Source organism: Suillus discolor (assembly GCF_016758755.1).
Source record: "Suillus discolor strain FC423 chromosome Unknown F5147scaffold_47, whole genome shotgun sequence".
NCBI lineage: Eukaryota > Fungi > Basidiomycota > Agaricomycetes > Boletales > Suillaceae > Suillus > Suillus discolor.
This window is the reverse complement of record NW_024541294.1, coordinates 193,588-214,989: the sequence shown is the minus strand read 5'-3', so window position 1 is coordinate 214,989 and position 21,402 is coordinate 193,588. Positions and strand designations below refer to the sequence as shown.

Sequence of the window (21,402 nt, the reverse complement as noted above, 5' to 3'; positions counted from 1 at the left end):
ACCAAGAAAAACAAAGGTGTGTCTAGTAGTTTCTAACTCACTGATAAAAGTTTTCTCATGCATGCTATAGACACAAAATGACTTCATAGCAGAATATCTTCATTATCGAGATGTATATCTAGATATAATTCTAGATTCAGAACAATTTGCCTGTGCAGGGATCTGCGAGACATGTCAGAGTGCTGAGGCCACATTCAATTGTGTAACCTGTGCTGGTGACCATGGGTGGTGTCGTCCTTGCTTGATCAGATCGCATCAGTCATTACCTTTCCACAAAATTCAACTTTGGAACAACATGTGCTTCCAGGACGTCACTCTTGCTGACCAAGGATTCATATGGTACTTAGGCCATGGAGGAGAGCCTTGCCCTTCATATGGAGCTTCGAAAATTCACGGGGATCAAGACGGGAGAGTAGATGATATTACAGAGACAGGCCCCTTACCTCAAGATACCACCCCTGTGACTATTGTACATTCATCAGGAGTGTTCACACACAACGTATCGTGGTGTCATTGCCAAGGATCCGATCCTCAGCACCTGCAGCTCCTGAGAGCACGGCTATTTCCTGCCAGCTCCACACAGCCCAGGACTGTTTTCACCTTCAAAGTACTGGATCATTTTCTCATTGACACCTTGGAATGCAAGACTTCAGCCAGGAGCTTCTTTGAGAAACTTACAAGGTTGACAAATAATGCATTTCCAGATACTGTACCAGTGAGTGAGAAATCTATATTTGTAGTTCAAAATTCCAATGGCATCTGTAGGATCATTATCGTGAACTCATGAGAGTATCTCGACTGTGGAGAGACTTGAAGAACCGTAAATGGTTTGGATTTGGCCATAATATGAAATCAGGACCTGGCCCAGGAGATCTTGCCCTTTTCTGCCCTTCATGTCCTCAGCCAGGAATCAACATGCCTCTTGATTGGGAGCAGAAGTATGAAAGGCAAGTCAATTATTATTACTGGTACAGCGAAACCATAGCTAGACAGTGGCCGGTTGGTTGCTACATGTCGTATACACTCATGGCTGTTGAGCAAGGTGAACTCTGGCCAGTACACATTGTACATAGGCCAGTAATGCTGCAGGCTGGACATATGTGTGTATTTACCCTGGCCAGTACACCTGGTACAGTGGCCAGTACAGATCTTGGCCAGGTTTTTCCTAAACCTGGCCAGCCAACGTATGTGTGGTGCTGGCCGAGGTCAAATAGCAGCAGAGGATGCTGGCCAGGACTGATTGTACAGCTAGTGCAGGTAGTCCAGCCGGCTGTCACCATTGTGCTACAATACTATGTGCCTTGTAAAGTGCACTCTGGCCAGACTGTCTTGGTTATGAAGAACTCTCCAAAGAATTATTATAGTTCAATAATGCTAATTTTGGATGTCCAACACAGGTGGCTTGTCTGAACATGAGACAGCCGAAAGAGGACATATTCCTCTCAGATGGTTTAGGTTATATGGTCACAAAGGGAGAATATCAAGCTCACTTGGCCTCAGCTACAGAGAGTAGGGAGGTGAGTTGGGTTGTGTTCATTTTACAAGTATGCTGAACAAGTTGGAAGAGGTCTACTTGTAGCAACCATCGTGCAGTCAATGCAGCAAATACAAACCGAGGAAACCTCAGAACTACAGGGGTGGGGGCCACTGCTTGTGCAAGGCATGGATGTTTCATTCCCCACTCTGTAGTAGACTTTCAGAAGGGCAAATGGCAAGTCTTATTTAATATACTACTGATTGACCGACTTGATGACAAAATCACGTCAAGCCACATGAATATAGATTACTCCATATGCAATGCTATTAAGCATGCTGCAAGAGGAATCAATGACTCCCTGGTAATTTATGATGTGGGCTGCCAGTGGAGTCTTCATTTTTCAGAATGTGTCAACAACTGCTCTAGCTTGACCCTCCCTGATGACACAGAGATTGTGGTTGCAGTGGGAAAATTTCATCTCAGCACTCACAAGCTTGCTGGTTTTCCCAGATACAGCCTGAACTTTATTATAGGAGCTGGGCAGGTTGATGGGGAAATTCTAGAGACACTCTGGGCTCCCTTCAATAAGATTTCTCCAACAGCACGTTCTATGAGCCAAGCCCACCGTCAAGAAATCCTTGATGATCACATGCATAACTCAAATTGGAAAAAACTTGTCCAAATTGGTGAGTGCCTATATTTGGAATCAATTAAAAATCAGTTAAACGGCACATACAGTTAAGACGCTCTTGCAAAAGTACAAATGTGCCAATAAGGGCATCGATGACACTAAGGTGCCATTCCAAGAGCTCACACATTCCTTGGAAGTCAGTAAAGTCTCCTCATGGGAGAAAGATGAAAAACGAGCTATGGAACAATATGGAGAGCATCTTGACATATACCAACTACAAATAGATAAAGGTGAGTTGTTCCTAGGTTCTTTTCATTTTCACATGCTGTTCATTCTGATGCGGTGATTGGAAGCCCCAACAATGGCAGAAATTTGGCTAAAATTAACCGAAACAGAATATGCTAATACTAGCAAATGAGGATCGATATCTTTACTCACCAGTGGTATCAATTTGGAGAATGCTCAGTATGTCATTATATCACCTTCATTTAAGGTACATCTCAATTTTGCTTTAGGGATGCTTTGAGGGGAGATATTCGAAAGCTTCCCAAAGATGCATCTGCCACTCAAAAGGCAGTAGTTGAAGAAAAACGACAAAAACTGGCAGCAAGGATCTCGAAATTTCATGAAATGGCTGATGCCATGACAGAAGGCATCGAAGTTGACACAGGTATGGAGCACATGGATGACGTCAGATTTTGTACTGCAGATATGGAGGAAGAAGAGAGGGAAGCAGCAGATCCCAAAGTGACTTCTGAAGAAATCTGTGAAGAAGTTGTTGCAGAAGCCATGCGGATCTGGATGCCTAGGTTCTCTACAAGCTGAAGAACTGCAGTTACAGCAGGGTCAGGCAAATGATTGCTTGGAAAAGTTACGGCAGGCTCTCGGCCACAAAGCCATAATTTACCGTCAACATTTTAGAAGTGCAGATTCCACGTGGGTGGGTACCAGGTCAAAGCAAGAAGCTCGACGATGTCAGATTAAAATCGATCAGTGTGTTCGAAGCTATCAGAGGGCCAGGAATGCACTGCAGAGACTAGAAGTGGATGAAGATACTCTGAAGAATGTTTATCAAGAGATTCAGCCAAGTCAGCTTAATGTGAACAAGGAAGTCACTGAGGAGAACAGATATGGGCAGGGATCAGACAGACTAGCTTGGTTTTGGAGGGTGAACAATGGTCATGATTCTCCTGAAGATGTATGGATGGATGAATGTGAGTCATGTTTCATATTCATTCATTATTACATGACAAGTATCAGTCTACAGGCTAAATTGGTTGAAAGCTAAGGCTCGATGGCAAAGGTGGGAGGAGGAGTTGAGTTTGGTTCAACATGAGATGGGGTGGACAGTGGGTTGGTTTAGATACAAGAAGGAAGAATGGGAATGAAGATACCATGAAGCCACAAAGCATGGTCATCAAGCCTATGCACAACGACAGGTGCTCCTGTGGGGAAGGTTTTTAGTGAATGCAGAAAATTCATTCAAGGACAAAATGGTTGTAGTCACTTAACAGTTGTATTCCTAGACTATTCTAACTGAAGTATGTGGCAGGAATATAATAGACATGGTGTACTGATGGTCCAACCGGACTGATTTTCCTTATGTAGACATCGGTCAGAACACCTTCTACAGCATACTGTACCCAATTACATGATGTACTGATGGTCCAGCTGGACTGCTTTTCCTCATGTAGACATCGGCCAGAACACCTTCTACAACATACTGTATCCAATTACATGGTGTACTGATGGTCCGGCCAGACTGCTTTGCCTCATGTAGACATCGGCCAGAACACCTTCTACAGCATACTGTTGCCAATTACATGGTGTACTGATGGTCCGTGTTACAAGTAACATCGGTCACGTGGCCCCCCTATCATTTTCCCTTCATCCTCGCCCTCACCATCTACCGGCTCGTCCTCCTTTACCGACTTTCCGTTGACCGGATCCTCGGGACCGTTCCCGTCCCTCGCATCACCCGCCTCTATGCACGTGCACGCACGTTCCTCCCCTGATTCGACCACCAATGTGGTCCCACACCTATGACTCGGTCTGACTCGTGCCACCAATGTGGCTTTCCTCTTTCTGTTCCCTCTGACTGCGGATTCCCGCACGTTGTATTCTTACCGTTGGTCCGTTCCAACGTTTCTCGGTCTCATTCCACATTCGACCACCCATCACTAATCCGGCTCTGTTGCCAACGCACCTATACCATTCTCGTTTCCCCTCTACCCTTACCTACTGTGCGGTAGCCTTGCCCTTAACCCTCTCCACTTAGTATAAGTAGTCGGTCACCATGTACTAGATTCCCTAACTTGAATCTACTCAATCTTCCCTGGAACATACTTCCCTCTGAACGCCCCTTTGGCTTCAGTCTCTAGTATCTTTTCTTAGTTGCTCATCGCGACTAAGTCTACTTTGATCGACCTCATCATACGGACAAGACAGTCCTTACCTTGAGCGACTTCATAGACATCCATCTTAGAAGTCACGTGACACGCGCGTACTGTGATCACTGCCGACTCGTCGTCGCCAGTATCACTTGCTATACCGGATCCTTCCGGTTACGTCACGAACATTAGCGGACGACGCCCCTCTTAGGGCTCCACCTAACAGATCTATTTGAGTGCGTAACAGTCCGGCCGGACTGATTTTCCTTATGTAGACATCGGCCAGAACACCTTCTACAGCTCATACTGTACTGTATTTTTGCTTGTATTATTCTAATTATAATAGTAAAAAACAAGTCTGATTGGCAAGCTAGTTGTTTTTTTTATTTATGTGCAAGTCGGCCAGGATGATATCTACAACTTATAGTCCTAATATAGTATTTCTTGCCTTGAAAGTGGTAGAGTAGCTCTTGGACACCACCTTCAACTTGCATGCTTACTATGTGCAATTGTCTAACCCCCATTCTGCATGTGTACTTTTGCATGACAAAGACCCAATTCTCACACTATCATCCCTATACACTGGCCAGCACTCACTCTAGGCATCAGCTAATACCTACCCTATGCACCAGCCAGCACCTGGCCAGCACTCACATTACATACTGGCCAGCACCCATTGTACATACTGGCCAGCACCTACCCTACAGACTGGCCAGCACCTACCCTACAGACTGGCCAGCACCTACCCTACAGACTGGCCAGCACCCATTGTACAGACTGGCCAGCACCTACCCTACAGACTGGCCAGCACCCATTGTACAGACTGGCCAGCACCTACCCTACAGACTGGCCAGCACCCATTGTACAGACTGGCCAGCACCTACCCTACAGACTGGCCAGCACCCACTCTACATACTAGCCACACCAACTAGAGGTATCGGCCACCACCACCACCACACCTCCGGCCGGTCACTATCTACATATACTGGCCGGTACACATTGTACAACCATTTGGAACGTCCGGAGTACCGGTTCTACGTGTGGTTCTGACTGAATTATGTGGTAGTAGATCGTCCATTGCAGTTTTGACTGAATTATTTTATTCCAGATGTGTTACAGTTGTGTTTTCTGTACAGATTATCTTTTGCAAATATCTTTCAAAGTCCGTTATAATCTATTCTGCATTATTTTGCCTACAGATAGTCACCCAGTAGTAGAAGGCTATGGATAGATCGTGGGTGTCTAACACTAAGCAGCAGTTGCGGTCATTGAGGGTTTTTTGGGCATCGTGAAAATGCTGCGCCACTGCTGCGACTTGCTGCGGCAACTGCCGCGACCGCTGCTGTGGTGTTCCCAAATGGTGTCTGGTGAGTGCACATTAACTACACTTACTGCTAATCACTGGAACCTCCCAGTGCTTGTCCTCCACACGAGCCATGGACTCAAGCATGCTCCAATTCCTCATATGTATATCCACGCTCCCAGAGTCATGGTCATGCAATATCACTGTAGAAATGCTTGATGAGTGGTGGACATGCTTGTAAACAGATACAGAACCTGAGTACTTGCTACCTCAACGATGACTCCCACACCCACATGGGTTCATTTTACTGCTCCAGGTTGGCCAAAAGGGAATATCATGGTTGCTACCAAACAGATATGTAGTACAAGCTTCACAGTAAGTTCATACAGTTGTCGATTGTCGGTCGATAGCCTTTCGTTCTGGCGATCACTTCGTCCATCTCCAAGTTTGCGACGTGTTCGCTCGTGTCTGGTTTCCATATTTGGATATTACTTTCTGTCGTGATGCCAATATGTTCACCAGACAACGAATACCGAATGCAGCGAACAGGATCTTCACATTCGATCAAATCTTCTTGCTGCCACGTTTTTGTATTCCACAGCCTCACTGTCTCGTCGTGTGAGCCGCTGGCCAGGATTGTGTCATCTGGGGAAAAGTCCAGCGATGGGATCCAATCGGTGTGGCCTTTGATGACTTCAGTCAGAAGTTCGCCAGTGTCTCCATCCCAGGCGATGAGCTTTCCGTTCTTGCCGCCACTTGCTATCAATTTCCCATCTCGTGATATCACCAATACCAACACAACGACGTTATGCTGTTCCATTTTCTTCAATGTAGCACCTCTTTTCATGTCCCACAGGCGAAGAATCTTATCTTCCGAGCCCGTCACCATCCTTCGTCTATCGGGAGAAACTCCAACACTGGATACAGATCCATGGTGACCTTCAAATTCTTGAACGGGTATAGTACTTGGAATGAGAGATGTCATTTTACTGGAGGTTGAGAGTCTGTTCGGCCACCAATATTTGCGCCAGTTTACAATCTATATTTTGCTTTCATAATCATAGGACCGTGCTGGTCACAGTGTGACCAACCTTATTAATCAATCAATACTAAGTAGTAGGCATGCCCGTTACCCATCTACAATCTATCCATCATCGCAACTCTTACAGGATGTCTCGGGGCAGAAAAAGTGCCCGTGGTGGTGCAGAGCTAACGGAAGCGAGAGATCAGTGTGTGTGGACGGAAGCAGACGAAACCATCCTCATCCAGTATGTCACCACCAACCGCTCACAAGGTGGTGATGGTATGAACTTTGATCACACGTTTTGGGTTGCTGCTGCCGCTGAAATGGAAAAACACCCCTGCTCGGGTGCAAGCAAAACAGCGGTAGCATGTCAATCAAAATGGGGGCGGGTATGTACTACTACTATATCAGCCTTGGTACCCTCACTAATGATCGAGTTTCAGCTCCGTGGTACATTCAACGTCGTCGACAAAGTGGCCAACGCTTCCGGACTATCTTACAGCATGGAACATGGAGCTTCAATCACTCCAGAGTCCGAAAACATGTGGACCGACTTTGTGAAGGTAAAGTGATTTTAATTCGCATCAAACTACTACGACAATGCTAATTACTATGAATCAATAGAAAAATCCAAAGGCCAAAGGCCTCCGGGACAAGGGTTGGAAGCACTATGAGGCGCTGAAAGGTCTCATACCTGTCAAGCCAGGTAACAACAACTCGTTCTTTGCCACCATCGTGACACCACCTCCCATCATTCCTTCGCCTTCTTCTAGCAGCGCAGTCACCCCCCTTTCCTTTGACAAGGTCCATATGATGGACCTTGGAGATGCGCTCGATGGGATCGAGTTCCCCGGCTCTATTTCAGGCGGCCAGCGCGCAACCCCCCTCACCCCAGAGAGCCTCCCTCCATTCGACGCTGCACAGCAACCCTCCCTTGAGTCGGTCCGTGTTAGTGCGCCATCATCAACAGCTTCCGGTAAACGGAAGCTGATTGATGATGACGAAAGTACGCTTGATATCGTTACCCGCCCCCCACATTCAACGAAATCGGGAGACTCGGCAAAGTCTGCACGCCTGACGATGCCTGTGGCCATCCAGCATATGGGGACTAATATTGGCGGTCTTAACACGACATTAGAGCGCGCGGCCAATGCTCTTGAGGCCAACACCTCCAACACCTTGGCGCGATCAGTAGATCCCATCCCTTTGCGCAGGCAGAAGGCGGTGAAAAAGTTGCAGAGTGAGGGTCTAGAGGACGTACAACTACTCAATATCTTGAATAAATTTCAGGCCGACATCGCTATCATTGATATTTATCTCGCTATTGAGGTAGATAGTCTTCGGCGGTTGTTTTTAGAGCAGCATTCAAAGTAGTGTTACATGTATTCTTGTCGTGTCGTGTTCTCTTGTATTGTACTTGTAGTAGCAAAGCAATATCACTATTTCTATGATCATAGTCATCGATAAGGGTCCGGTCTTGATCTGACAACAATGTCATCATTTGACGGAGATACTTTGGATCATAGTCATCGATGTGGGTCCGGTCTTAATCTGACAACAATGTCATCATTTGACGGAGATACTTTGGATCATAGTCATCGATGAGGGTCCGAACGGCTATGGTATTAACGCGACTACAGTACTAGTGGTTCTATGATTGCCTGCTCCCCCCTCTGAATCCTTTCCCTGTTGTAGGCCTCCCACATCTCACTAGCAATCTGGTCACGACGGAGGCTCGCACGAGTGCGTGCGTGCTCAGTAGGAGGACCGTTAGCAAGGTTTCCAGTGTCAGTGAGAATGTGCGCATCTAACACATTACGATAGTCCATCATGTCGTTTGGATCGTGAACTCGAATAACGTTGTGCACGAGACACAAGGCAGGAGGAATGCGCGCTTGAATGTCCATTTTGTACTCTGGCGGGAGGAGAAGGATACGAAATTGGCGCTTGATGACACCAAAAATGCGCTCAACAGCATTTCAAAGCATTGCATGACGCAAATTGAAAAGTTCTTTGCGATTACGAGGCCTATGTAATGATGTGAACATAAGTATGAATGGTACTAGCAGAACGCATCATACAAAGTATTAGCACGACCCCACTCTGCAAGATGATAACGCACGCCCCGAAACGGGACCAGAAGCTCATCGCACGAGCCAAATCCAGCGTCCGCAAGATAATACTTTCCCTCAGGGATATTGAAATCGGTAGTACGAGCATCGTGATAGACACAAGCATCTGCAGCTGACCCCTCCCAACCGCTCAACATGTAGGTAAACAAAAGGTTGAATGAACATGCCGCGAGGCAGTTTTGAGAGAAGTTCCCCTTGCGATCCCGAGCGGCATGCCGATCTTCACCAAAAGGATGGCATGCGATGTGTGTACCGTCAATGGCTCCGATAGCGTCAACAAAGAACGGGAAGAACTTCGGGTTTTTCGTGATTTCGGGGGGAGGAGGGCTATCTACGTCGGGCAGGCGGACGTATGTCGTATATATCGGTGGCGAGGAGAATGCGAAAAGAACCCGTTTAAAATACCTGAAAGAACATAAGCTTGATACCAGGACAGCAACAATATACGTACTTTGATATTGTTTCATTGGACCGCTGAAAGCGTTCACCAAGATGGCGAATCGAGAGACCCATGACAGACGCATAGAGAAATATAGCAAGCTGCTCTTCTAGCAGTACATGCCTGGAATCTCTGCATCCTGCTTGCCGAAGGAGATTGATGAGCACATAGAAAACGTGCTTGTGGATCCCGAGCTCGCATCTGATGCATTCAGGGTGTCCAGTGAGAAGTTCGGTGACCCATGCAGTCCCCGACAAAGCGGAGGTATGATACGGCTCTTTGTCGTAGTAGGTGTTTGAGTAAGCTTCGAGCGCGGTAGTTGTTGTGTTGAGGACTGTAATGACCGTGTGCATAGCATGCATGGCCATCTGCATGATGCATGCCAGATACTTCTTATCACTCTCCTCTGCATCGTTGTCCATATCCTCTGCCTCCACAAGGTCGTATTCGTCCTCGTTAGCGTCCTCGTCGTAATCAGGATCAAGAGGCATTGTATTGATAGTAGGATAAGGCATATGGTAAGCGTTATCGGAGCGTGACATCTTGTTCAAGCTCCGACGATTAGCAAAGCCAGAACCAAATTCTAACTTGCGCAAATAATGGTGGCCGAACAGACTCTGAAACGTTGATGGTGTAGGTTTGCTAGAAGGCTTTGGAGAGATCGTGGGTGTCTAACACTAGGCAGCAGTTGCGGTCATTGAGGGTTTTTCCTGATCTGGATTTCATTGTTATCATAGACGCCTTGGCATGTTCTTCGGATACCATGGTCGACTGTCATTGCAGCTGATGCAAGTGCGTTTTGTTTTAAAATCAAGCCTTGCCCTACGCGTGGTCCCAACTCGTGTTTCTGTGTCATAACAATTTCAAATGAGCGCCACCGATAATCTAGCCTTTCCGAGTCAGCCGTAGGTGCACCCGGCGGTGAACGTTTGAACCCTTTGTGATGCGGTATCGCGGGTACGTGACGCTATATAGAAGTGCTCGATGGTTGGCCAAAAGGGAATATCGTGGCTGCTACCAAACAAATGTAGTACCACAACCAGACAGATATCTAGTACAAGCCTCACAGTAAGTTTATATGTACAGTACTAGTTGTCGTCGGGTCGATAGCGTTTCGCTCATCACAACTTATTAGTAACATAAAGTTCAAATTTAAAGCCCGCGATTGTTAGTACCTCAGTACTGAGCGTAGTCAGCCCATTCAAAATCGTATATCTGCACTGGATTTCAGCAAACCACTATGCCAGCTACACGCAAAGTTATGCCTCGCAAGCGCGCTCAGTTATCCAATGAAGATTCAGAGCCCGAATCTCTTCACAGCGACGCGCTTGACGACCTGCCGCCCAAGAAACGCACGCGTTCTTCCAATTCCAAATCCAGCTCACCTTCGAAACCCAAGCCCAAGCGTAAGAAACGCAAAGCCAAGGAAGATGATATCAAAGATGAAGAGGATGTAGATGATAGCGATGTAGACCTGAAGGAGGGGCAGCAAGTTGTAGGTCGCGTTGTACAAGCTCCAAAGACAGGCTGGGGTAAGTCGGTCCTTTCCTCCCTCAGGGATGATCAACTTACCAGTTTTAAAGTACCTCCTGGTCAGGTTTCACAGAACACGCTTGATTTTCTAGCGAAACTCAAAGACCCTGCGTGTAATGACCGTGAATGGTTTGCACTTCTATCACGGCCCTCGTTCATCCATTATTGACTGAAAATAATCACGCGCTCCTAGGTTTAAGCTACACGGTATGCAGGGTTTATGCACTAGGCTGAAGCTCTGAGCTTATTTGTCAAACAGAACCAGTTTACCGTCGCGTAGAAAAGGAGTTCAAGGCGTTTATCGAGGCGTTCACCGACATGCTCACAGACGTTGACTCTGAGATCCCTCCGTTACCCCCTAAAGACGTCACCCATCGCATATATAGAGATGTTTGTCCCTTACATGTTTCCTTCCGTGGATCTGCGGACCTGATATCGTGTGCGTAGGTCCGCTTCAGCAACGATAAAACACCATACAAGAAGGGACTATCTGCGAGTTTTTCGAGGAGTGGCAGGAAGGGGATTTTTGCATTTTGTGAGTTTCGCAGCATTTTGCTTTCGCTGCAGATATCTAACTGTTCGTAGATCACGTGTACGCACCTCTTAGCATGAGGGTCGGATAAGCTGACTGGATATATGCACGTTGTTTTCTTACACAGAATGAGTCAGTCGTAGCTGGAAATGCTGGATCGGTATACGCTGACATGAATGACAATTAGTCAAGCCGGGTGACGAGAGCGTCATCGCTGCAGGTGCATGGTGTCCTGCGAAGAACGAACTCTCGACTCTTAGGTATGTCTTGTCTCACCTTTGTTTCCGTGGTTCTGTTCATGCTTTCCATTGCCTAACAGAAATCACCTACTTCGTTCCACACCCGCCGCTAAGACTCTGCACACAATCCTGGCTTCTAAAGCATTTACTACCCATTTTGGCCCTCCCCGTCCACACCCGAATGGAGATCGTCAGGGTGTGTTTGGGCATGAAGATGAATTGAAGGTGGCACCGAAGGGTGTGGATAAGAATCACAAGTGCGTGGAGTATCATTCGAGTCATAAAAGCTAATTGATACACTATGCTACGCATTTTCTAGAGATATAGCCCTCCTCAAATGCCGCTCCCTCGCTGTTTCCTATCGGTTCACAGATGCACAAGTCGTTGCACCCGGATCCGAGTTTATAGATGCACTACGTGGGGTTGCGGATGTGATGACGCCATTTGTCCATTGGTGAGTGCTGTTACTTACCGTTCCTGGATCAGAGGCGCCATTCGCACCGAGTGCTCCATTTTGAGTATTACTTTCGGAGTACATGGACTGATATCATTTGCTGTAGTTTGAATGATCTGATGACGCTTCCTGTGGACGACAGTTCTGATGAAGAGAACGAGGAAGATGATACTGGGGATCCGGAGGAAGATGAGTGAGGACGGAGATGTATAACGAACGGGAAGTTTGGATTCATTTACTACAGCTGAGCTGGCTGTTCAAATATTACCGGTGTTAATTTTCTCAGGTATCTTACTGTCATTTAGTATACACGATGTAACCTATTTTGCACATACACGATGGTGATTGTGTCCACCTCATCACTCACCGGCACCAGTCTGGTGCTGGGCTTTGCCAGATAAATAGTAACTTGACTGTCGGGGCAAGAGCCTTGCGGGGAAAGCCGGACGGATATCACTCGCCGTTTCTTGCACCCACTGAGCGCGCGGACTGTCAAATCAGCCAATGTGACCATTCTGTGACGAGATGCACGAACGTTAACTGGTGATAGAGCCAATGGCTTATAAGTAGCTGGTTTACTTATTCAGGTGATATGTCATCACACTATGCCAGGTACCGTCTCACTCCAACCCACTGCAATCCCAATTATCGACTTTGCATGCTTCGGGGATGGTACTTCCCCAGTACGTACAGTGCTCACAATGCACATGCGATGATAATAACTGAAGCTCCTTTTTTGATGTGCAGGAAGCGACAGAGATAGGAAAGCAACTAGTGAAAGCGTGTCGAGAAGTCGGATTTGCATACTTTCGCAACACTGGTATTCCTCAGGTGGAGGTGGATTCCATGTTTGAATGGGTGTGTACATATCACCGCGTGTGCGAGATTCACCCCAATGAATGAGTGTGCATCAAGAGCAGGAAATTATTCTCGCTTCCAATCGAAACAAAGCTATTGGCTCCGCATCCTAAAGAGGGATGGAAACACCGGGGATATAGCGGGGTATCATGATGTTGTTCTGCATTACATGGCAACATGTCCTAACGAATGTCTCATTCAGGTTGGTAGGGAGCAAATTTCACAAATGGTACGTCACAGCGTCATCCAAACTACCAATATCCTGACTCGCGTAGGTGTTCGACCCAACGCAGCTCGCCGAGATAAGGAAACAAACTCCCGATTTCAAAGAATCATTTGATATTGGACGCAATAATTGCTCGCACATCTCCAATGTGTGGCTCCCAGAGGAAGTCCTTCCGGGCTTCAAAGACGCAGCATCTACTTTCTTTGATACATGCCGTCGCTTTGAGATCGAGAAGTTGTTGCCTGCATTATCTCTAGGACTCGAGCTCCCTGGCGGAGGCAAATTCCTGGAGAAATACCACCAAGAAGCAGAGAATCAACTGCGATTATTGCATTATCCAGCTATGCCTGCAGAGGCATTCGCACGCGGTGAGAAAGGGAGAATCGGTGCACACACGGTATGCGATTATTTGACCAGCATTGATTGCGTGTCACCAATAATGACCGATAGGATTATGCAATGGGCACGATTTTGTTTCAAGATGATGTTGGGGGACTTGAAGTTGAGAGCCCTCATGGTTCAGGAGATTTCGTTGCTGTGTCACCCATTCCGGGCACTGTTGTTTTCAATATAGGAGACTTTTTGATGCGGTGGTCAAACGGTACGATTCTCTTGAGCGGCTACTCTTCGCCACATGGCTATATACTCTGTTTGATTCAGATACCCTTAAATCAACATTGCACCGCGTGCGTGCGCCCCCGAATGATGGAAAGTTGGAAATGATCAAGGAGCGCTTCTCGATCCCATATGTAAGCTTCCTGCAGACATATGATGTGTGTTTCATATTGATATTGGATTAGTTTATGTCTTCTGACAGAGATATTTTGATTGACTGCCTCCCTGGCTGTTGGGACGAAGACAGGCCGAAGAAGTACGAGCCTGTGACAGCAGGGGCGTATATTGACATGCGGCTTGATGCTACGTATTGATGATTTACCGGCATGGAATGATTCTGTCTGAATGTTGAATGGATGGTGAAGGTCTTTCCCTGGACCTTTTACTTATTCCGATTTAGCCATAACGTCTGTACCTTCTGATGATGTCATTCGTTGGTCATCTCGGTCATTATCTAAAAATGCTGGTGCGCTGCAATGATCCAATTTGCTCTGCCACGTTAATACCATCGAAATCATTTAGATATTCATATCACCGACCGATACATGGGCGCATTACTCCCCAGATCCCAATTTAATCGGCTACACTACTGCGCACGGCATATAGCGGGAGCCTTGTCAGTTTGTGGAATAGGTGGGCTTTGCAAGATGAAACAGATAGTACTACCTTGGGACTTGCACCGAAAATGCTAAAGCCACCGTCGCAAATGTAGCAGTGGTATTTCCAACCAAATCGCGCACCAGTGGCATATCGCGAGCATCCGATCGGCTGCCGGCAGCTCAAATTTGAGGTTTTCATTTTGTTTCACGAAGAAGCAGGGGAATCGCACCATGCACATTTCTATGACACTCGACGAACAAGTGGCGAAGAGTTTTCAAGCACTTGACCCAAAACGGGACACGAAGAAGGCATCCAAAACGAGTTACAAAGAGGCAGGGAAAGGAACGCCGGGGTACTACTACTTACCGCCTTGAAGCTCGAAGGCCGGATCGACTGTACCACCACGCTACGAGAGTAAGTGAATCATCGAGCTTTTACTGGAGGAGAACACGACTCGGAAGTATGATTTGAAATAGAAAAATAGCGGCAGGGCTAGGAGAGAATGATAAAACGAATGTAACCAGCGATAAGGCGAACACGCAAGCAGTACGACCGGGAGTAAGTATCATTGGTAGATCTTGAAAGGGGAGAGACAGGACTACCGTCACAGCTATAGAACTAATTACGTGGACAGCACAGCGTTCACTACTTAGTAGTACTGTTCGGCATGCATGTTTGAGCGAGCTAGCAAGGCAGATAAGACCATATGCTTCCCCGTGAAGAATCATGTCATCAGTACTCTATCGCGGCTGTGCGCACGTAAGTTCGTATGTAGTATTATGTAACATTGGTCTGTGCGCGCTGCGAGACAAGTTCGCACACTGGCAAAGCGGGTATTCGAATTCATCAGACGCAGTGATGTTGTCTCCTCGACGATACTAGTCAGACCTTGATATGCAGAAGCTTGGAAGGCGGTCACGGTCGTTCCTTCTTTATCGAGGCGGTGATGGGCTGTTCAAAATTCCCAATTGACTGATCCGATCAATGCCCCAAGGCATTCCGAAGCACTCCTCGAATCGGATCTGTTGACCCGTTCAAGATTCGCCAGTTGCAGCACTCTTAGCTGTCCGTCCCCGTTCGCAAAGCTTGGCATTTAATCTCGAGTGCTAGTGGCCCCGTTCCACATGCGGTTCCCTGTGATTGATTGATGGCAAGAGTACGTTTAAAAACCTCGGTTTCTCGATCCTGGTCGAGGGTTGGCAATGTTTACCGAATCACCGTCAGAACGCCAGCTCGATGGCATATCCCTCCTGAGCTTAACACTTTTTACAGCCATTTGCTACGGGACTGTATTGACCATCTACATCCAGTGCCTCTTTTCATTGGTCCACAGTCCAATGCGCCGGGCTCCCGGATCACGACTATTTTTCCTTGGCTATACGTCCGTCATGTTTATTCTTGAAACGTTCTATGCTGCTGCAAATCTTCAAAGAGTTTGGATAGCATTCGTTGTAAAGTGGGGCTCGCCCATGAATTCAACGAGTTACGAGATTGATTTATGGAGTGATTGGGCCAGTACAGCAGCAATGGCGTGCTATATCATCTCCAATTGGTTGGCGGATGCGCTTACGGTAAGTCTTAATACCTTCAGTGTCATGTAGGTCCTTGACTCATACCTCTCCTCAGCTTGTGCGCTGTATTATCTTGTTTCGAAACATGAAAAACACAAGATGGCTGATCCCTATCCCATGCAGCGTGTTCCTTGTTGTCATTGGTATCTACTACGATATAAAGCGTTGCCTCCAAAGTAACTGACAATACATTGACAGTGACTTCTATTAGTCTGTTTGTGAATACAACAGAAGTGACCAAGTCAATGGAAGCAATGTCCAAAGCCTACTGCATCTTTGTTGTGGTCGATCTCTCCTTTAATGTTATCACGACGTCATTGATAACCACTTGCATCATGATGCACCGCACGAAGCTCAGGAAATCGACAGGTAAGCAAGCTATGTTGTCTCATTACCCCGATGTACGTTCTTTGTCAGGAACTCATGACCATGGGAGGGAGTACATCAATATCATCGCGATGACCGCTGAATCTTGTATGATTTCCGCGATTAGCCCGATCGTCTATCTCGTCCTCTACGCGATGGATAACTTTGTACAGTATCCACTCATGGTCATCCAGAACCAAATGCAGGTGAGAGATCACACTACATCATGCCATATGGATTTCATTTTCAGCGATGCAGGTCATTGCGTTCTTTGTATTGATCTTGAGAATCATTCAAGGGAAAACGTGGACAAGACGGGCAGATGTTGATATCACTTCTCATTCGCTTCCAAGTGAAGGACTTTCCTTCCAGCGACAGCGGACTTCGTCTTAGTGTTCGTTCTTCTAAGGCATTCACTCTTGTGTTCGCTTACAGAAATCCAGATTACCACTAAATAGCTCCATCACGAGCCTAACATACTGTTACACCTACGTAATGTACAGAACTGTCAGAATATTCACACAGCCCTCTAGATTTTCGTCATGGACTGATTTCTGCAAGCGGCGGAGCAGAAGTAATCTGTTCCAGTCTGTGGGTAGCGTTGGCACATAATGCACCCAGGAACCAGTCCGAGGGTCACTGCTTCTCTGAAGAACATTTTAGTATCTCGTGGCAATCGATCTCCTGTGATCACTTACTCTCGGTGCCGTGTGGAGCAGTAATCTGTCTTTACCCCACCTCTATCAACAAAAGACGGTTTTCCACAGTTGGGGACGAGACAGACACCAGTCACATGACGGGTCGATGTGCTTTGTTTCAGCGGAGCGTGCACAGTCTTGACTGGTCGTGACGGAGGAGCTGGAGTAGGTTCTTCGTCGTCGTCTGATGGATATGCGTCCAAGTCTGTGCCTGTCCCCGTATCGTCTTCGGCCTCCTCATCAGCGTCAGCGTACTCATCGTCATCCTCGCTGGACTCATCTGCGAGTATAAGTAAGTATCGAAATCAGATGAGCGATAATGGGTAACCTTGGGCCACAGTTGCAACTGGGTGGCGCATTGCCGGTTTAGAAGTTTTGGCAGGCTGAGCAGTGGCAGGAAGGCGAACGCCATGCTTTGGAACCGATCGTCCGTGTGCAGGAGGCTGCGCAGAAGGAACGGCAGCGGCTTTCGACGCGCATGATTTACCGCAGTAATCAAAGTTATTGAACTTGGGCTTTTGCCCACAATACTGGAACGAGATGTGTTTCATGACTGTTTGATCATCATGATTCTGCACTCACGTCGCAGAGCCGTCCCGCTTTTTGGGCTGGTGGAGGAACTTTGGCCTTGGGGGTTGGTCCTGATTTCGCGCGATGCGCTGGTTGGTGTACAGTGGCAGCTTGAGCAGCGCACGATTTGCCGCAGTACTTATGAGTACCGAATTTCGGTGCCTTGTGACAGTTCTACGCAGGAAAATTCAAGGATGAACTACTAGTACCAGTAGGGACAGGGTGAGCAATCACTGACCTCGCAAAGTCCAGTAGCCATTGAAGTTATCTGAGCTGCTGCCCAGTTCAAAATTGCGTCGTGGTTTATAGAGGTGGTGGCCATTGGCATGAGGCTGCGGGGGCAGCCTGGGCGTTGGGGTGAGTGGTACCACACCACAACGTGCTGTCCGCATGTCAGTGCACGAGGCTATCTGTCATGGAACGGAGCAGTGGATCTAGCCCAAAGTGAGCAAAAAAGGGCACGCCCTCAGTGATTCTTAGGTCTTCTGTTTGCCTCCGTGCTCCATCGATCAAGGGGAGGCATTGCATGCGGCTAAATCATCATGACCCACATGGAGATCCAAACAGTTTCGGAAAAACTTGGTTTGCGCTCATTCAAGAGACTTAAATACATAAATAATGTCCAAACTAACGAGGATGAGGTTCAAGTCTGCTTCGTGTACATCACGATGAATCTAGGGATGATCGCATCTGACACTCGAACAACTACCCTGTCTCCAGCAACAACCTGCAGATATAACGTCAATGAGAGTTCTAATCTCAAGTTCAAGTCATTTACCGAACTGCTCTTGTCAAGGTGTTGCGGCAAAACAACATCGCAAGCGATCATGACGCGGTAAGGCGAAGATAAGCATGATGTGGCAAACCGATCGGCGGAAGCTGGGTTTCTAGAAGAGTACAGTCCCTTGCCTTGCCTTGACAACGAATAACGATAAATATGCGTCGAGTATGAGATGAAGATGGCTACTCACTTCCCTATACTGTATGGAACACCAAAGGCGACACCTCTAAAAGCGGAGCCCACGACATTGCAGATCCCGCACGAGTTCCACTTGCAAAGCGTGGGACCTTTAGTCCCCATGTCGCAGATACACTGAGATGCGTGAAATGTGCGTAAGATGTGGGCTTGGCCAGTAGCTTGTGAGCCTTGTCTATGGATAGTAACTAAGCCTAGCACTGGGTTCGGTGATAAAGGAGCCACTTACAGATACTTGTCTTGGGCATCGGATATACTCGTCGGATAAGATATTTCATATAACTTTTCTACCAACGCTGATCCTTCCAGGGACAGCCACTTGCTATTCCACTCCCTCACAACTTGAAAAGACGTCAATCAAATAGCATAAGCTTGATTGAAGACATCACGTACATTCTCGCCACACCGTCGCAGAACTGGGAATCTCAGACAAGTGAACAAGATCCGAGGGAGCTTTAGGCTTCGTACGCCCAGTATCAGTGTGGTTATGAGTGTGTAGTTGCGTCTTGGGGCTGGGATGAGCTGACGGGGGAGAAAGAGCATTCCCCTTCCTGTTAACTCTCAATCTCTATCTCAAGAAGCGTTTCTTTATTATGACTTACTTCGCATGGTCAACGGAACAAAACCCATTGAAAGCAGTCCCTGTGTTGCTGCACCCTCTGAGCAGGCATTCAGGCGCTACCTTTCCGACCCCAGTCCGAGCACACGAGCGACCACAATAAGAGTGCTGCGTTCCGCTTGGATCAACATATTTCGGCTTGATACCACATGCCTATCGCCGACAAAGGTTAATATCTTGATAGGAAGAAAGGTGGACCCTGAGACATACCTCACACATAATAGCATTTCGCTGCACAGTGTCTAGAATTGTAGCCATCGTAGGAAATGACGACCTCAGGATCACTCACCAAACAAGATAACTGGCTGCGCATATGGCCCACGTGTAATGCACACCCTACATGCGCGTGAAGCAGCGCCACTACGGCGCTGCTTCCAGCACAGACCATCACTCCATCACGGATCCAGCTTTCCTCGAAGCAGCAACGTGTCGGTAACACATGGTGCATGGGAATAAGAGGATCGCGCCCCATACATAAGTTTCTTCGTATAGAGACCGAAAAATTGTAACATAGTGACGAGTATGAAGCCTACCATGAACCAAGCGGCGACATTGCAATCACCTCGAAAGTCCCAGAAGGCACCGACGCTCAACAAGGACAACAGTACCCAAACAACACTCCTGACGCACTACATGGACCTTGCCCAATCATTTCGGGTCAGCTCAATCGAACCACAGAGTCCCCATAAACTTGACCGGATCAAGAAGGGACTCGAGGAGGATCGTGGATACCTGTCGGATGGCGGCAAAGTTAGTACTACCCCTGCACTGCCGCCCCGAACACCACGTGGGTTGCATCCCCCTCACGCATCGTCGGTGCAACGACCATCAACATCTCCTCAGTCATCCCCACTTGCTACCCGCCCAACTCCGCCTTCCAGTGCGACACTCTCAAATGGGAAGCCAAATAAAATTCTTTTCTATCATGCCCACGACCCATACTATGGGTTCACCAATTTCTCATCTGACCCCATTGATTACAATGGAAAGAAATACCCCACGAGTGAACACCTCTTCCAGTCGCTGAAGGTAAGTGGCTTTACGAACAGCATCATCATCTGATACACTACTCACCACTGCTATAGTTCATGGAACGCCGCCCCGATCTCGCAGAGCACATCAGGACGTGTTCCACGCGCCCGCGTGTGGTATTTGACGAAGCCCACAGGTTCAGTCCCGAAGTGCGATCTGACTGGCTGCAAGTGAGGATTGAGATGGTGAGAATCAGTATCGACTGCAATTGGGTTCAGCTGACGACACAAATGATCAGATGGACTTTGTTCTCTGGCATAAATTCTCGCAGAACAGACATCTGAAGGAAGAACTACTCTCTACTGGAGATGCAGAGCTTGTCGAGGTTAGTAGATCTAGACCGTGAGGGCCATGACGAAGTTTAATTATACACCACAGGATTCTGATAAAGACTCATTTTGGGGTATTGGAGTAGACCGAAAAGGCCAAAACCAGTTGGGCAAGGCTTTGGTGAGGCTTAGGACCAAGTTGAGGGACGAGCAGAACAATAGTGCAGGAAGCAAAGCTTTGACACTTTTGAGGAAGACTGTTGGACGTTGATATCGCATAGAAACGTTGAAATTGTATATCCTCATCCTGGTTAAAGCATATGGCTCTGTCGGCAGGCTAAATGGATCGCCCAGACGGTGAGATGACGTAGGGGGTGCAACTTGTAAACTTCAAGTACTTGAGTGGGCCCGTGGGGGCGGCCCCCACTCAAATGCAAGTGACAGTCAATTGTGATTACATAATAATACAGCCCATCGGACCCGAGCAACTGGAGGGCATCTGGGAATTCGAATTTCCGGGTCCGTCCGGCCGAGTCCGGCTGGATCTGTCCGGCTCACAATTTGTATTCAAAGCAGTCCAGAACTCGTGAGTCTCCCCCCTGAGGGTGCTTTATGTTGATTGCGGTGGTTTTCCGACGTTCTACATGGCTTTATGACTTTATATTTCAATATAACGAAAACATTTTCTATATATGATCATATATTCAAGTTGGCATAGATGACAATATCTGCGGCTCACCAGGACTGTCCTCTGATGGTATGACACTAATACATTACATGAGCAGGAATATGGACGGGAAAGCCGGTCAGTGAGTCTAATGATTGCTAGTAGGTGAGCACAAAACTGT

At 47.4% G+C, this 21,402-nt stretch overlaps 7 protein-coding genes across 7 annotated transcripts; 5 read left to right on the top strand and 2 right to left on the bottom strand.

Moving 5' to 3' along the window:
- Positions 1–106: 106 nt before the first annotated feature.
- Positions 107–2,454, top strand: F5147DRAFT_580984 (uncharacterized protein; the record flags this gene model as incomplete). The annotated part of the gene is made up of 5 exons (XM_041431580.1): positions 107–715; positions 766–999; positions 1,398–1,517; positions 1,566–2,163; positions 2,216–2,454. Coding segments are annotated over 5 exons (1,800 nt in total), but the record flags the coding sequence as incomplete, so codon positions are not given.
- An 8,203-nt stretch (positions 2,455–10,657) lies between these two features.
- On the top strand, positions 10,658–12,351 carry F5147DRAFT_581041 (uncharacterized protein; the record flags this gene model as incomplete). Its single annotated transcript, XM_041431585.1, has 8 exons — positions 10,658–10,928; positions 10,980–11,082; positions 11,166–11,319; positions 11,377–11,464; positions 11,649–11,721; positions 11,781–11,957; positions 12,020–12,154; positions 12,261–12,351. The coding sequence occupies 8 exons, from the start codon at positions 10,658–10,660 to the stop codon at positions 12,349–12,351; spliced, it is 1,092 nt and encodes a 363-aa protein (XP_041290230.1).
- A 408-nt stretch (positions 12,352–12,759) lies between these two features.
- F5147DRAFT_580979 (flavonol synthase/flavanone 3-hydroxylase) lies at positions 12,760–14,167 on the top strand (the record flags this gene model as incomplete). The annotated part of the gene is made up of 8 exons (XM_041431578.1): positions 12,760–12,837; positions 12,902–13,012; positions 13,070–13,156; positions 13,215–13,241; positions 13,288–13,635; positions 13,689–13,839; positions 13,899–13,987; positions 14,039–14,167. 8 exons carry the CDS (start codon positions 12,760–12,762, stop codon positions 14,165–14,167), a joined length of 1,020 nt encoding a protein of 339 aa, XP_041290229.1.
- Positions 14,168–15,297: 1,130 nt separating this feature from the next.
- On the top strand, positions 15,298–16,918 carry F5147DRAFT_707344 (uncharacterized protein). Its single transcript, XM_041438058.1, has 5 exons — positions 15,298–16,024; positions 16,080–16,167; positions 16,223–16,393; positions 16,442–16,596; positions 16,649–16,918. The coding sequence occupies exons 1-5, from the start codon at positions 15,656–15,658 to the stop codon at positions 16,781–16,783; spliced, it is 918 nt and encodes a 305-aa protein (XP_041290228.1). The 5' UTR covers positions 15,298–15,655; the 3' UTR covers positions 16,784–16,918.
- A 1-nt stretch (position 16,919) lies between these two features.
- F5147DRAFT_746814 (uncharacterized protein) lies at positions 16,920–17,917 on the bottom strand (the record flags this gene model as incomplete). The annotated part of the gene is made up of 5 exons (XM_041439886.1): positions 16,920–17,037; positions 17,089–17,368; positions 17,417–17,618; positions 17,671–17,832; positions 17,897–17,917. 5 exons carry the CDS (start codon positions 17,915–17,917, stop codon positions 16,920–16,922), a joined length of 783 nt encoding a protein of 260 aa, XP_041290227.1.
- Positions 17,918–18,225: 308 nt separating this feature from the next.
- Positions 18,226–19,644, bottom strand: F5147DRAFT_707338 (uncharacterized protein). Its single transcript, XM_041438057.1, has 8 exons — positions 19,543–19,644; positions 19,464–19,495; positions 19,237–19,406; positions 19,028–19,185; positions 18,864–18,975; positions 18,630–18,809; positions 18,437–18,572; positions 18,226–18,385 (listed from the first exon to the last, which is right to left on the bottom strand). The coding sequence occupies exons 2-8, from the start codon at positions 19,470–19,472 to the stop codon at positions 18,302–18,304; spliced, it is 849 nt and encodes a 282-aa protein (XP_041290226.1). The 5' UTR covers positions 19,473–19,495; positions 19,543–19,644; the 3' UTR covers positions 18,226–18,301.
- Positions 19,645–19,709: 65 nt separating this feature from the next.
- F5147DRAFT_289683 (uncharacterized protein) lies at positions 19,710–20,935 on the top strand. The gene is made up of 3 exons (XM_041429056.1): positions 19,710–20,282; positions 20,339–20,470; positions 20,524–20,935. Exons 1-3 carry the CDS (start codon positions 19,776–19,778, stop codon positions 20,629–20,631), a joined length of 747 nt encoding a protein of 248 aa, XP_041290225.1. The 5' UTR covers positions 19,710–19,775; the 3' UTR covers positions 20,632–20,935.
- Positions 20,936–21,402: the final 467 nt, after the last annotated feature.